The sequence below is a fragment of the Centroberyx affinis genome, unplaced genomic scaffold, assembly GCF_046629955.1.
Source record: "Centroberyx affinis isolate AG114_WGS23_722 - 3 ecotype Tasmania unplaced genomic scaffold, CSIRO-AGI_Caff_v1 ptg006524l_1, whole genome shotgun sequence".
Lineage (NCBI taxonomy): Eukaryota > Metazoa > Chordata > Actinopteri > Beryciformes > Berycidae > Centroberyx > Centroberyx affinis.
This window is the reverse complement of record NW_027283301.1, coordinates 10,001-26,735: the sequence shown is the minus strand read 5'-3', so window position 1 is coordinate 26,735 and position 16,735 is coordinate 10,001. Positions and strand designations below refer to the sequence as shown.

At 43.5% G+C, this 16,735-nt stretch overlaps 1 protein-coding gene across 1 annotated transcript in view; it reads left to right on the top strand.

The window, feature by feature from the left end:
• Window positions 1-254: 254 nt before the first annotated feature.
• The window catches only part of LOC139638759 (inaD-like protein), a gene marked incomplete at both ends in the record, with an annotated part of 25,242 nt that continues 8,761 nt past the window's right edge, over window positions 255-16,735 (top strand). The window contains 9 exons of the mRNA XM_071512785.1: window positions 255-343; window positions 818-947; window positions 4,067-4,192; window positions 6,240-6,301; window positions 6,595-6,651; window positions 8,390-8,524; window positions 8,800-8,976; window positions 9,195-9,284; window positions 9,978-10,166. Of these exons, the coding sequence (XP_071368886.1) occupies window positions 255-343; window positions 818-947; window positions 4,067-4,192; window positions 6,240-6,301; window positions 6,595-6,651; window positions 8,390-8,524; window positions 8,800-8,976; window positions 9,195-9,284; window positions 9,978-10,166 (1,055 nt within the window). The remainder of the gene's footprint in view (window positions 344-817; window positions 948-4,066; window positions 4,193-6,239; window positions 6,302-6,594; window positions 6,652-8,389; window positions 8,525-8,799; window positions 8,977-9,194; window positions 9,285-9,977; window positions 10,167-16,735) is intronic.

Below are 16,735 nucleotides of genomic sequence, written 5' to 3'. Positions count from 1 at the left end.
TGTATCTATCTATCTATCTATCTATCTATCTATCTATCTATCTATCTATCTATCTATCTATCTATCTATCTATCTATCTATCTATCTATCTATCTATCTATCTATCTATCTATCTATCTATCTATCTATCTATCTATCTATCTATCTATCTCTTAAAAATAGAAAAATGTGGATATTGCAGTTAAAAAATATAATACAAGTAAGCGAGAACTGTGTAAACACTGCAATTTTTTTCCCCCTCTCTCTCTGGTCAGATGCAGTAGGTGTGTTTGTGAAGCATGTGGTTTCAGGCAGCGCAGCAGATCAGAGTGGAAACATCAGAGTCCATGACCGACTGATAGCGGTGAGAAGCTGCTGTGTGTGTGTGTGTGTGTGTGTGTGTGTGTGTGTTTGTCTCGGTCTGAATGTGAATATGTGAATTCTGGTGCATCCCAAATCTCATCCATGCTGTCTCTCACTCTCCACCTGTCTCTCTCTCTACCTGTCACTCTTCCCTTGTCTCTCACACTACCTGTCTCTCTTCCCCCTGTATTTCTCTCTCCTGTCTCTTCCCCCTGTATTTCTCTCTCCTGCCTCTCACTTTTCTATCTCACTCTGTCTCTCCCCTGTCTGTCTCTCCCCTGTCTGTCTTTCCTCCTGTCTATTTCTCCATCACCTGTCTCTCCTTTCTCTCTTCTTCTGTCTGTATCTCCCCTATTCTCTCTCCTCCTGTCTCACTCTCTCCCTCTCCTCCTGTCTGTCTCTCCCTCCGCCTGCCCGTCTCTCTCTCCCTCCCGCTCCTCCTCCCGTCTTTCCCTCCACCTGTCTGTCTCTCCAGCTGGACGGTGTCAGTCTTCACGGTCTGACCAATCAGGAGGTTCTGGAGGTGATGAAGCAGACGGGTCAGACTGTTGTCCTCACACTGGTCAGGAAGAAAGCCCGAGTCCTGGAGAGATCGCTGGATAAAGGTACAGACAGACAGACAGGTAGAGAGACAGACAGACAGGTAGAGAGACAGACAGGTAGAGAGACAGACAGACAGGAAGAGAGACAGACAGACGGGTAAAGAGACAGACAGACAGACGAGTAAAAAGACAGACAGACAGACAGGTAGAGAGACAGACAGAGAGGAAGAGAGACAGACAGAGAGGTAGAGAGACAGACAGACAGACAGAGAGACAGACAGACAGAGAGGTAGAGAGACAGACAGACAGACGGGTAAAGAGACAGACAGACGGGTAAAGAGACAGACGGGTAAAGAGACAGACAGACGAGTAAAGAGACAGACAGACGCATAAAAAGACAGACAGACGGGTAAAGAGACAGACAGACAGAGAGACGGACAGAGAGAGACACAGAGAGACAGACAGACAGACAGACAGACAGACAGACAGTCAGACAGAGAGACAGACAGAGAGACAGACAGACAGAGAGACAGACAGACGGGTAAAGAGACAGTCAGACAGACAGACAGACAGGTAAAGAGACAGACAGACAGACAGACAGACAGACGGGTAAAGAGACAGAGAGACAGACAGAGAGACAGACAGGCAGACAGATAGACAGACAGACAGACAGACAGGTCTCAGTCTCAATCGGCTTCAGTTCAGCCTCATTATGATAACAAACAAACAAAGTGGATATTGTGGAAAAGTTGATCCATCAGTTTCCACCTGAACACAATTCACTTTTCATTTAGTCTGAGAGAGGAGACTTTATTTTGAGCATCATGTTAATTTGACCTTTTCTTTTATGAACATGAACATGAAGATGGCAGAGAATAAAGCTGATGAAGAGCAACAGGCTGCCTGCTGCTGAATATCGAGGCTGAACACTGTCATAATGCTAAATTATTATATTATATTATATTATATCATATTATATCATATTATATTATATTGTATTGTATTGTATTATATTCGGCGATGTAGTGATAAATATGAAGGAGGCTAAAAGAAATCATAAACACGCATCATAATCACCAATATAAAATATGTGTGGTACTTTGGAAATGTATTAATTTTCCCTCTGACTTAATCAGTTTGATACTTCTGACTTTGAACCACAGTATGAATTTATCTGCTCTGGATTCATGTCAGCCGTAAAAATGTGGTAAACTGAGTTTCCACTGCATCCCTGATTATATAATATTAATACAGCAATCTGCTGCTTTGAGTCGACTCTCTCTCTCTCTCTCTCTCTCTCTCTCTCTCTCTCTCTCTCTCTCTCTCTCTCTCTCTCTCTCTCTCTCTCTCTCTCTCTCTCTCCCTCTGTGTTAAACTTATCAGGCTGGAGCTTCCTCTTCTCCTATTTTCTGTCTGAACCGCCTGTGTCCTCTCACACAGATTAAGATGACAAATCTGTTTACAACTTGGTGTAATTTCCCAAACTCTCCACCAAAAGCCTCCGATTCCTCCGACCGGGAAGATTAATTCGGCCGGTTCGGGGTCATTTTTTTGTCTTGCGATCGGCGCTGGTCTGCACCGGTCAGCCTGCGGGCCAGAGGGAAACGAGTGATTATAAAAAAGAGGAGTGCAGGGTCTTATCTCCTCCAGACGTCTTTATTTCATTACCGCTCCGGAAAAAGAGAGATCCCCGAAAACTGGAGACCAGCTGAGTTCAGCCTGCAGTCTGTAAAGTACTTTTACATCTTATATTCCAGTCAGTCCTGTGACTCGGTCACACAGAGAGACTTCTGATGAGACACAGCAGAGTGAGAGTCAGTAGATCAGCAGCATTACAGGGAACATGTGGACAATAGAGGTGATGTCACCCCCCCTCTGGCGGCCATCTTGGAGGTCTTCAGCTCTGTGAACAGCTGACTGTGTTTCTGTCTCAACAGAATTGAACAGACGGTTAATTTCTGTCTGTTTCTGACTGAACTGATCATTTCATCACTGATCCATCTGATTGATTTAGTGTTTAGATAATGTCAGCTTGTTAGCTAGCTAACCATAGCATCTGGTCAGCTAACATCACTGTCTTGTTGTTAACACATCTGATTAGACTCGCAACACTGTGGCAGCTCCCAATATTTTGCTTACTTTATTCTACATAAAAGAACTACAATGTTTCAAGCCCTTTTTTTAATGTAGAATAAAGTAACCAAAATATTGGGAGCTGCCACAGTGTTGTGAGTCTTTTTGAATTTGCATGTAGTAACTATTTCAACTCAGCACCTGGAAAAGAGATGTGCGTGTGTTCACTCTGACTTCCCTCAACACATCTGATTAGCATACTAGCTAACGTATCTAGTAGCAGCTAGCATTAGCATGTTCACATTAACATCAGTGTGTTTGCTGGCTAGTTAGCTAGCTAACAGTTTGTTCAGGTTAACTGAGCTGACTCTTCTCAAGCTCCAACTCTTCATGTTTTGGAGTAGAGACTAGGGCTAAAGACAAGACAGTTTACTGTGTCACAGTAACCTACATTTGGAAACAAATCCACCTTATCACACTATTCACTTTTACTGAGAACGTTCCTAGCTGCTTCATACACATTTACACTTTATTAACTAACACACAGTTCTCCAGTGTTCCTCCATCATGGAGACTCAGCTGGATGGCAGCAGTTGTCAGATAGTAGCCTAAAGATGAATGTATCAGTGACTGTCAGTGCTTTTAGTAAGACTAGTCCAGACCCGGGGATGCGTGCGCCACAACTCCATGCAGACTTGCCAAAAATGCTCATAAACAGCATAAATTTGGGAAAATGGAAAAATCAGCTTCGTCAGTCCCTGCCTATGCCAATGCTCAATGCCCATGTGCAGCTTCAGATTGATTGGCCAAACCATCGAGGAGCAAAATGGAAGCAGACAGACGGACAGAGTTTTCCTCATTTTATAGTAGGATGCTACCCAGGCCTTGTCTTTGTACTCCTCCATCACCCCCAGCATCACGACTCAGATGGATGGTTGGTTACAAACTTCCCAGACACAGACTGACATGAACGTCTTTCTAACAGCTTCCATGTCTACTGTTACAACCTGTCTTTAAATAAATGCATTCATTATTGTTCTGTATTGTGTCAACTGTGTGTGTGTGTGTGTGTGTGTGTGTGTGTGTGTGTGTGTGTGTGTGTGTGTCAGTGGAGAGAGAGTCGTCTCGCGTGTCGTTGAAGAGGTCGATGGAGCTCAAGGCTCGGTCCGCGGTGTTCGGCACGGTGACCGCAACGCCCGAACCAACACACACCAACACAACACAGCTAGCCATGGGTGAGCTCACACACACACAGACACACACACACACACACACACACACGTTTTTTTGGGATATCCATCAGCCCATAACAACTGAATTTGTTGTTCTTTTAGTGTAGCGACAGTTTTGTATTTCTTGTGCAAGGTATTGGATATCGGTATTAAATATCAGTGTTAATAACAATAATAATAATAAACTTTATTTATAGAGCACTTTTCATACAAACGATGCAGTTCAAAGTGCTTTACATAAAAAAAATGCTTGTTATTGAAAGAAATACAAATTGAAAACATACAAATTAAAACAAGGGCAAATGGAAAGGAGTAGCAATAAATAGATCAGTAGATGGCAAAAGGGACAGTAAAAACAGAAACTGGTAAAAAAAAAAAGTAAAAAAAATAGAATGACTTCAATTAAAAGCCAAGTTAAATAAATAGGAGCTTGAATATCTTATGGCTTTAGGTATGGTATTCCATAATTTTGGAGCATAGTTAAATATGTGTAGTATTGTTTGTGTTTAAAAACCCAGCAGCAGAAGATCTAAGAGCTCGTGAAGGATTATAAAACGACAGAGAGTCTGCAATGTAGGCCGGTCCTAAACCATTTAGAGCTTTGTAGACAAGCAACAGGACCTTAAAACTTATTACACTAGAGTGTAATTAAAACAGGGGTAATATGCTCTCTCTTCCTTGTTTTGGTTAAAAGTCTAGCAGCACAGTTCTGAATAAGTTGAAGCTTCTCAATCGACTGTTTTGGAAGACCGGTAAAAAGAGCATTACAGTAGTCCAGTCCACTTGAAATAAAAGCATGAATTAGTTTTTCAGTGTTATTTTGGAATAGGAACGGCCGTACTTTGGCAATATTCCTTAAATGATAAAATCCAGTGTTAGTCCAGATATTTCAGTATCGGCCTCCGGTGGTCTGGACTGTGGAAGCTCCTGCAGCCCGAACGTGTCGACGCAGGTCTGTAACAGCACTCCCGTCTGAATTATACCCTCTCTTTTTATTCCTCATTAGCTTTGCTAAGTGGCCAAAACGCCACGCTAACATTTAGCCGCAGCCGCTCCTGGCCAGCAGATGTAAAGTGTCCTCGCTGTCTGACAGGCTCACAGCGATGTATTACCCTGTTTATTCAGCCAAACGCTGCAGATTAATTGCGCTGTGAAGGCCGGGGGTTAGCAATGCTAATTTAATCAGAGCCTGTCTGCGGAGACGGCCGGACCGCTGCAGAACACTTACACACGTGTGAGAGCGTGTGTGTGTGTGTGTGTGGTGATGACTTCCAGCCCGGTGTGACTGTAGAATCGGCCTGCGGGGGTTTGTGGGAGCAGAGCCGGTCCCTCGGTCCGTCAGGCGGGCGGCCGCTCAGAGTGTCGGCGCCTCATGTTGCACCGCTCCTGCAATCACTCTGCACCGACACTCATTTATTCCTCTGATTTAAGGAGCGATTGTTGCTGAGATATGGTCCCACTCTCATGCACACGCACACACACACACACACACACACACACACACACACAACACACACACACACACACACACACACACACACACACACACTCCTAAGTTGCTTGCCTTACATTTTACATTCTAGTCATTTAGCTTTTGCTCTTAACCAGAGTGAATTACAATGAGGTCGACAGCAGAATGCAAGATCGATTTCAGAGTTCAGTATACTGTGGTGAATGGGTGGAACTGCAGTAGAACTGTAGTACTACTACTCTACTAGTTCTGCTGCAGTACTACTAGTTCTGTTGCACTAGTACTAGTTCTTTTGTAGCACTACAGGTTCTGTTGCAGCACTACTTATACTGTTGCAGTACTAGTAATTCTGCCGCAATACTACTATTTCTTTTGCAGCACTACTAAATCTGTCGTAGTACTAGTAGTTCTACTGCAGTACTACTATTTGTGTTGCAGTACTGCTAGTTGTATTGCAGTACAAGTAGAGGGCAGTTGTGGGTTGGTTGCGGAATGGAGGAGTGTTTTACATCTGTTACACTGCTTACACAAGCTTTTCTCTGCCTGTGTGTGTGTGTGTGTGTGTGTGTGTGTGTTCAGCTGCAGAGCCGGAGCTGAGGGCCAAATGGGAGCAGGCTCTGGGACCAAAGTACCAAGTCCTGGTGAGACCACAAACAGACACACACACACACACACACACACACACACACACACACACAGGTATAAACACTTCCAGACTGATATGCTCACTCACACACACTGCTTAGGATTCATATACATAAGTAGTGTAGTATTATTTGCATACCAACCGTGTGTGTGTGTGTGTGTGTGTGTGTGTGTGTGTGTGTGTGTGTGTGTGTGTGTGTGTGTGTGTGTGTGTGTGTGTGTGTGTGTGTGTGTGTGTGTGTGTGTGTGTGTGTGTGTGTGTGTGTGTGTGTGTGTCCGTGTCCTACAGGTCGTGGAGTTGGACCCGGTCATTGAAGACTTTGCAGAGCTGCAGAAATACTCCAAGGTAGGAAACCCTGTCCTGTCTCAGGTAATCCTATATCCGGTGTCTTGCATGCTGTATCACTCAACCTATATCCTATTCTACGCCTTTATATTCTATGTCCTGCATCTTAGGTCCTTATTCCCAACATCCCATATCCTATGTCCTATATTCTGCATCTTATGTCCTGTGTCCTATGTCCTTACATACTACATCCTACAGTATATCACATCCCATGTCATACATCGTCTATCACATCCTGTATCCTATTGTCTATATCACACCATATATCCTGCATCACATATAATATGTCCAATATCACACCTCACATTATATATCCTATATCACATCCTATATCCTATGTCCTACATCCTATGTATGATGTCACATTCTATATCCTGCATCTCACCCATATTCTTATATCCTATGTCCTTTATCATGTCCTGTATCCTACATCCTATACCCTACATCACCTTCCATATTTTATATCCTCTGTCATTGATCCTACATCACATGCCACATATTTGTATATCATGTGTCCTATATCACATCTTGTATCCTACATACTGTGTCCTTTGTCCTCCATCATCTGCTGTATATTCTTATATTCTATATGCTATGTCCATTATCACGTCCTGCATCCTACATCATTTGCCATATACCTTCCATATTTTATATCCTCTGTCCTTTGTCCTAGATCATCTGCCCCATATTCTTATATCCTTTACCCCCAAAACACTGTATCCTTACATCCTATATCCTGCATCCTGTATCCTTACATCCTATATCCTGCATCCTGTATCCTTACATTCTACATCCTGTATCATTACATCCTATATCCTGCATCCTGTGTCCTTACATCCTATATCCTGCATCCTGTATCCTTACATTCTATATCCTGCATCCTGTATCCTTACATCCTATATCCTGCATCCTGTATCCTTACATTCTACATCCTGTCCTTACATCCTATACCCTGCATCCTGTATCCTTACATTCTACATCCTGTATCCTTACAGCCTATATCCTGCATTCTATATCCTTGCACACTATATCCTACAAACTGTATCCTTACATCCTATATCCTGCATCCTGTATCCTTCCATTCTATATCCTGCATCCTGTATCCTTACATTCTACATCCTGTATCCTTACATCCTATATCCTGCATTCTATATCCTTGCACACTATATCCTACAAACTGTATCCTTACATTGTGTGTCGTACTTCTTCTATCCTTACATCCTATATCCTACATCCTGTGTCCTTACTTCCTATATTCTACATCCTGTATCCTTACTTCCTACATCCTACATCCTGTATCCTTACATACTATATCCTACTTCTTATATCCTTACATCCTATATCCTGCATTCTATATCCTTGCACACTATATCCTACAAACTGTATCCTTACATCCTACATCCTGTGTCCTTACTTCCTATATTCTACATCCTGTATCTTTACTTCCTATATTCTACATCCTGTATCCTTACTTCCTACATCCTACATCCTGTATCCTTACATACTATATCCTACTTCTTGTATCCTTACATCCTATATCCTACTTCTTGTATCCTTACATCCTATATGCTACATCCTGTACCCTTACATCCTAAATCCTGCTTCCTATATCCTTGCACACTATATCCTACAAACTGTATCCTTACATCCTGTATCCTTACATCCTACATCCTGCCTCTTGTGTTCTTACATCCTATATCCTACCTACTGTGTCCTTACCTGCTGTGTCCTTGTCCAGCTGCTGCCCATCCACACGCTGCGTCTGGGCGTGGAGCTCGACTCGTTCGATGGGCATCACTACATCTCCTCCGTGGCTCCTGGAGGTCCGGTGGACAAACATGGAGTCCTGAGACCAGAGGACGAGCTGCTGGAGGTGCGCACGAACACGCACACACACACACACACACACACACACACACACACACACACACACACACACACACACACACACACACACAGTCTCTGCTCTGCGGTCGTCTTACCTAATATGGGCAGGAGAACGTCCACTAAACATATTTCTTCCAGCTTCCTGCTTCCCACACAGTCACACAGCCAATTTACTCAGTGTGTGTGTGTGTGTCTGTGTGTGTGTGTGTGTGTGTGTGTGTGTGTGTGTGTGTGTGTGTGTGTGTGTGATGGTGTGTGCAGGTGAACGGTGTGCAGCTGTATGGGAAGTCTCGTCGGGAGGCGGTGTCGTTCCTCAGGGAGGTCCCCCCCCCCTTCACCCTCATCTGCTGCCGACATCCGACCTCCGACCTGGAACCAGAATCGGAATCAGAACCAGAACCAGAACCAGAACCTGGACCTGGACACGCTGTGGAGGAGGTGAGGGGACCAGGGACCACATACACACACACACACACACACACACACACACACACACACAGCAACCAGGTTTTTATGTTAAGCGCGGTCACTGCAAATCGCACATTTTACACACTGCATTCTCATCTTTCCTTTCTGTCTGCCTGTCTGTCTGTCTCTCTGTCTGTCTCTCTCTCTGTCTCTCTGTCTGTCTGTCTGTCTGTCTGTCTGTCTGTCAGATTGAGTTGAAGCTGTCTTCCCTGCTGTGCAGTCAGGCTGAGCAGAGAGACGGCAGCAGCAGCAGTGAACAGCAGCAGGTAGCTAGACAGGTAACCTGTCTCACTCTCTGTCTTCCTCTATAGTACAATTACAATTTCACATTTGGCAGACGCTTTTATCCAAAGCGACTTACACATGAGATTTGCATACAACACAAGCAAGTTTCTAGATAGGAGAGAACAACGAGAGTAAGTGCTATAGAGCTAAGTTCTGGTCCAACAGGACAAAGGTGCTACGAGGGAGTGCTACAAGGTAGTGCTATGAGGTAATGCATAGAGTGCATCAAGTTTTTTTTTTTTTTTTTTTTTTTTTTTTTTATGAAAGGAGGTATTCGCTAAAGAGCTGGGTCTTTAGCCTTTTCTTAAGGATAGAGAGGGATTCTGCGGATCGAATGGAGTTTGGCAACTCGTTCCACCACCGGGGAACCACAGAAGAGAAGAGTCTGGCTAGAGACTTAGGGCCTTGCTGAGGTGGCAGCACCAGGCGCCGCTCCATGGCAGAGCGTAGTGAGCGGGAGGGAGCGTAGACCTGAATGAGGGAGTTCAGGTAGGTCGGAGCCGTTTTGGCTCCGACCTACTCACAACTAGTCACAACTGTTTAACTATGTAACTGTATATGTGTTGAGTTGCGCCTGATGCATTAGACAGGCAGGTTGGGAGTGATATTCATCATCACTTTTTTACATTTGACTGTAATCTGTATATTGAAATTCGTTCTGACAGTCTGTCCTCATCTGTCTGCAGGAGCAACGAGCCTCACAGGAGGAGCTGAAGGAGGAGGAGCCAACAGAAACAGAGGAGGAGGAGGAGGATGAGGTGGAAGAGGAGGAGGAGGAGGAAGGGGAGCTGGCTCTGTGGTCTCCAGACGTTCAGGTGTTGGAGCTGCAGAAGGAGAGAGACAGAGGCCTGGGCTTCAGCATCCTGGACTACCAGGTGAACTGAGACTTCAGTCTGATTTAACTGCTGCTGCTTTGAACTGCTGATGTCACTGTAAACAGGGAGAGGAGACAAGGAATACATATTTTTACCCTGAATATTACTACTACTACTACTGCAGCTACTACTACTACTACTACTGCAGCTACTACTACTGCTGCAACTACTACTACTGCTACTACTACTTCAGCTACTACTACTGCAACTACTGCTACTACTACTACTACTACTGCAGCTACTACTACTACTACTGCAGCTACTAATACTACTGCAACTACTACTACTACTGCAACTACTACTACTGCAACTACTACTACTGCAACTACTGCTACTACTACTACTACTACTGCAGCTACTACTACTACTACTGCAGCTACTAATACTACTGCAACTACTACTACTACTGCAACTACTACTACTGCAACTACTACTACTGCAACTACTACTACTGCAACTACTACTACTGCTGCAACTACTACTACTGCTACTACTACTACTGCAACTACTACTACTACTGCAACTACTGCTACTACTGCAACCACTACTACTGCAACTACTACTACTGCTGCTGCTACTACTACTGCTGCAACTACTGCTACTATTACTACTACTGCAACTGCTACTACTGCTACTACTACTACTGCAACTACTACTACTACTCTGACTATAACTACTACTGCTACTGCTGCTATCGTGCTCCCACTGGTATTACTAATACTGCTACTTCTACTACTACTACTACTACTACTACTACTGCTACTACTGCTACTACTGCAACTACTACTACTACTACTACTACTACTACACTATTCTACTACTGCTACTACCTGTAGTACTACTACTACTTCTGCCATCTACTACTTGTAGTCTTGTGTCATGGTGAAGGGAGGCAGGCAGGAGATCAGACTGAACTGCGGGTCGAATCAGTTTGAATGAAGACAAGATGTTGTGTCAGCGTTTAGTTTCCCATTCATTGTGGCAGAGTGTGTGAGGACCAGCTGTCTGGTTTTCATCTCATCAGTCTGCCTGCTGCTGGCTGCTGATTGGACGGTCTGACATAAACGATGTGTTAATACTTCCTAAACCGACCTTCATCATCCTCTCCTGCAGACTGAACACAGTAACATATTAAACTCTGATGGATGGGAGTTAGATTTCATCCAAAGAGTTGAAGATGTGTATTGACTGAACAATGTTTTCCAGTTAAAGGGAAACTCGGCTGTGTTTTCCAGATGGTTGTTTGGTCTAACTGTGTAGAAACCAGGTGGAACAGAAGTGACTGGGCCGGTTTACTGCTGATCTCCACTTCTACATATTTAGGGTTAGGGTCAACATATTTACATATTTACAGTATTTACTGTGTGTTCACACTTCCAGCAACACAATAAACCAGTTAGCATCAGTCCATTCATCTCCTATGAGATGAGAGGATGATGAGAGGGGGTGGTTCTTGAAACAACACCGTCCATAACAGAGAACAGACCGGAAAATGAGTTTTGAAGTCCTGAAATCTGAGCACCTGGTCAAGTTATCAATGAGTCACCGGTATTGATCAATAACAGATATACTCTGGTCTGTTTGTGATATGGAACAGTAAAAACTTTACTGCTTACTGTCTCAGTTACTGCAGCTGCTGCTCACATCCTGTTCCTGCTTCAATCCAAACTTTTACGCACGTTTGTTATTTACATTCTTCATTCATACATTTCTTCTAAATATGTCAGAGTTGGAAGTGTCAGTTTCATTATTTAAAAATCCCCATTTGCTGTATTCTTACTTTTTCTTCTTTGCTGTATCCTGTTATTTGCTGCTGCAGAGACCCGGTTTCCCCACAGGACTCAGGTTCAGGTTTCATCTGGTCTGATGTTTTACAGTACAGACTCTCAGGTTAAAGTCTGGAGAGTCTCTGCTGTAACAGACAGACAAGTTTCCAGATGTGACTCTCTGAGCCGCAGCAGTGTGTGTGTGTGTGTGTGTGTGTGTGTGTGTGTGTGTGTGTGTGTGTGTGTGTGTGTGTGTGTGTGTGTGTGTGTGTGTGTGTGTGTGTGTGTGTGTGTGTGTGTGTGTGGTGTGTGTGTGTGTGTGTGTGTGTGTGTGTGTGTGTGTGTGTGTGTGTGTGGAGTGAATTTGGGAAGCTCCGCCCCGTTTCCTCTGTGTTCAGCGCTTTATCTTTAGGCATCGCTTCACCTCCTAGACCTCTGCTCCCTCCCCTTCCTCCTCCTACTCCTCCTACTCCTCCTCCGCCTCGTCCCCCCCCTCCCAGCTCCAGCTGAGGCGGTGCAGGAGGTCCAGGTTATCTCCCTGTTGGTCCAGATCCATGTCAGGATGTAGGGGGGATGCACGTGTGTGTGAGTGTGTGTGCAGATGTGTGATGTGTGTGTGTTGTGCACATCATTATTTATTTAATTATATTCAGAAGAGCATCTTGATAACGCATGAAATACCAAATGAAACGAGAAATGAAAACTTTAATTTTATTTACGCCTAATCAGCTAGAATAAAATATGTTTCAAAAGTGCCAAAGGCTGTGTGTGTGTGTGTGTGCTCTTTGTGTGTACGTGTGTGTGTGTGTGTGTGTGTGTGTGTGTGTATATGCACACTGTTGTGTGTACACGCACAAAAGAGCAACAATGGAAAATATTTACTGTAATTGTTCTGATGTCTCTAAATTAATGTGCTGATGATTTATTGATGGGAAATGAAAGTCAGAGAAACTCTAATCAGTCAAACAGACCACAAGCCAATCACACACACACACACACACACACACACACACATTCTCCTCCCAACTCAAATTCACCTCTAAGAGTTGTATTTGTTGTTTGTTGAGTCCGATGTGTCGTAGATCTCTGACCTTTGACCTTTGACCCTTCCTGCACTCTGTGTTTTCTGTTGATCAGCACATCAACATATTTACAGCAGGCAGCCACCGCTGAACACACAGGGTTCAGTTGGTGTGTGTGTGTGTGTGTGTGTGTGTGTTTGTGTGTGTGTGTGTGTGCGGCAAGGTTATTATCGTTAACGAAAACTAACAAAATAACGAAAACTAGGTGTGAAAAAACATTTTTGTTAACTGAAATAAAAATAAAAACGAGGCTTTACAAAAAAACGATAACTAACTGAAACTGTATTGTGTGTTTACAAAACTAAAATAAACTAAAATTATAGAGAAAATGTCTTTAGTTTTCATCTTTGTCAATTTATTTCATACATAAGCCTAGTATTTTGAATTTTTTAATCTCGCCCCTGACAAATACCCCATGTTACAAAAAAAGACTAAAACTAACACTGAAACTAATAAAAACTAAAACTAAGCATTTTCAAAAAATAAAAACTGAACTAAACTAGCAAACCCGCTTTAAAAGCTAATTAAAACTAAACTGAAATTGAAAACAAAAAGTCAAAACGAAATAAAAATAGAAACTAATGAAAAATGCAAAACTATAATAACCTTGGTGTGTGGTGGGTCTGGCAAACCTTTGATTTTTCATGCTTTTTGGACGACACACACACACACACACACACAGAAACCCTCTATTTCTACACACACACACACACACTCACACAGACAGAGAGGTCTGTAGGTAATGTGTTCTCTCCTTACAGCGAATCAGCAGAACCTGCCGTCATAAATCCTTTTTTTCCTTCTTTCCATTTTTTCCGTCTCTCAAGCTGAAAAATACTGAACTGTGAAGTTTCTCTGTGTATCATTTTCCCATCAATAAATCATCAGCACATTAATGTAGAGACATCAGTATAATGACAGTCAACATCCTCCATAGTTTCTCCTTCACCTGGTGGATCTGGAGGGAAATCTGCTGGATCGCTTTACGGCACAAAACAGGAAGAGGTTCTGTTCTTCCAGAGCAAATGGAGCTAAAGCTGAAAGAGTTTCTGGCAGCAGATGGAGGTGGAAGGAGGGAAAGGAAGATGGAGAAATCACTTCCAACATGTTGATCCTCTTCAGGGAGGGAGAGGGGGGGGGCGGGAAGCAACGGGGCTGATGGGAAATGTAGTCTTCATGTGTTGAAACACTTGACTGATATCAGACAAAATTGTCGACTCGTTCCACTCCATCTCCATCTTCAGTCTTCATTGCCTCCACTCTAACAGATTTCCGTGGGGGAGGGGGATTCGATTTCCCCTAACCGATCACTAGAGACCGACGTATCCGCCTGAGTCTAACGTCATTTTAAGTCGACGCTGATGCGTAACCATGACGACACCGGAGACGGTTCAGAAAGTATAGAGCATCTTTGACGACACGGAGCCAAGAAAAAACAAAGTATGACGACTTTTAATGGATTCAGAACAGCCTGGATAGCAGCGTCCATCTTGTCTATAGCGTCTCCATTGTTATTACTCCTCCTTGGTTCCGGCTCACAGCTTGACAACAGCTTGATGACGGCGTTAGTCCCGCCCCCGTGGCTCTGATTGGCTAATCGTTAGTCCCCCCCGGCGCTCATCGGACCGATCGTTTTTCGACCGAGAGAAACCGCTGTTTCATGTCACGATGCCAGACCAGAATCAGTCAACTGGTGGAGTGGGCGGAGTCAAAGGTCTGGACCCAGGCAATTGAAACACTAGAACTAATGATATTGAGTGTTCTGAAGCCAAAACAGCAACTGACAAAGTGTTATTCCAGTATTTAGACCGGACCTTTCTGCTGAAGCTCTGCTCTGATTAGCTAGCTCGCTGCTCTACACTGTGAAAGTGTGGTGTTTATTTTTTTTGTCCATTACAGGCTGCCGTAAGCTGTGCCAGAGGCCTGTTGTTATTTTCGCGATTCATTTTCACCGATAGAAGTTGATACAGATTTCAATTATTTAAAGGTCCACATGGTGTAAAGCAGGACTCCCCTCTCCTCTGTGGTGATAAAGGAGTTGGATGGTCTATCTAAACATGGTGAAAGTATCAAAACTAAATCCACACAATCCATATTAGTGCAGCGAGCCTCTAAACGAGCCGTTTGGACTTCCGTAACTTTGTGATGTCACAAAGGTTCGCTCATTATCATTTTTGTAAGAAATAATAGACTAACAAAGTGTTTTTTTCAAAGCGGTCGAGCGGTTGTCATCGTTTATTACCGGAGAGTTTTCCCTACCTGTAGCCGCCGGGCCGCGGCGTCTCATGTTTCACTCTGGAAACGGTTAGCCGATCGGAACGGAGGGGTCGTTAATATTAATGAGCCTTAAAGACACGGAGACAGAAACGGCCTGTTCTCGGTAAGGCTCAGAGAGATGCTGGAAAATGAACGTGGAGAAATGGATTGAGAGTGTTTTTGGTTCATGACACCACACACACAGCTTTGAATGGACAGAAAGACACAAAATAAAACTCTGGACAGTGGAGGATATGGAGCTTTAATGCCCCTTTAATTTTAATTTGACATGATGTATTGATGTTTAGAAATGATACACAGGGAAACGTTACAATAAATTCACTTGGTGTCTCTTGGTTCAAATCCGGCCCAAGACTTTTGTCTCATGCCATCCCCCCCTCTTTTCTTTTCCTTTCTCTATCTGCTTGCCCAAAAAAATCTGTAAAATAATTTAAATGAATCATTAAGTAGTAAACTAGTTAAGTATCTTCCACCCAGTTTGAGGAAGTGAAGTGAAGTTTTCTGCTGCTTCCTGAGGAGTTTGTAGAGTTTGAGCTGCTGGTCGGGTCGATCTCAGCAGAGAGGGAGTGACTGGAGGAGAAATAGAGGAGGAGAGCAGGTGGAGATGGATGGATGGATATGGATGGACAGATGGACAGTTAGATGGATGGGTAGATGAATGGAGATGGACAGGTGGATGGAGATGGATGAGAAGAGCTGGACTTAGATTTCAGTGTTGAGGATCTGAGGTTTGGCTGAGAGCCGAGGGAGAACTGGTCTGAAGTTCAGCTTCCCTGCAGACAGACGGACTTCAGAACTTCATTGGAGGTCAGAGGTCAGAGGTGAAGGCCGGGACTCCAGGTTCAACTTTTATTTTACAGACGGCAGGACTAAAAGTCTCAAAAACGGCTTGGAGAACACTTGATCCATCGTTGGGTCAGAACTAGACTCTGAAGTCATTTCACTGATTTTTTTTTTTCTGTTTTTTTTCCATTAATGCTTCCTATGATATGGAAGAGAGTCAGAGCTGTATGTGAAAAATTTATTTGATTTCTGAGATCAATCTCAGAATTCTGAAAATAAAGTCAGAATCTCAGAATTCTGAGTTTAAAGTTTAAAGAGATTAATCTTAGAATTCTGATAAAGTCAATGTCCAAATTTCTGATTTTATTCTAAAATTTCATACTTTAATTTCAGAATTCATATAAATGTATCACACGCCCCTAATCGCACTGTAAACTCGTTAAAATGACACATTAAGGTCAATACCAGAGCAACAAAAATATGATTCGCCTGTTCAAAAATTTGTAGCTGCAGACCGGAGCATCTGGCCCCGCCCACAGAACATTGGCCCCACCCACATAGCCGCTGACCCCGCCCACTGAACATCTGGCCCCGCCCATAATCTGTCAGAACAGAGTGACAACAACAGTGTGAACGTACAGTCATGGATTAAGTTTTGTGA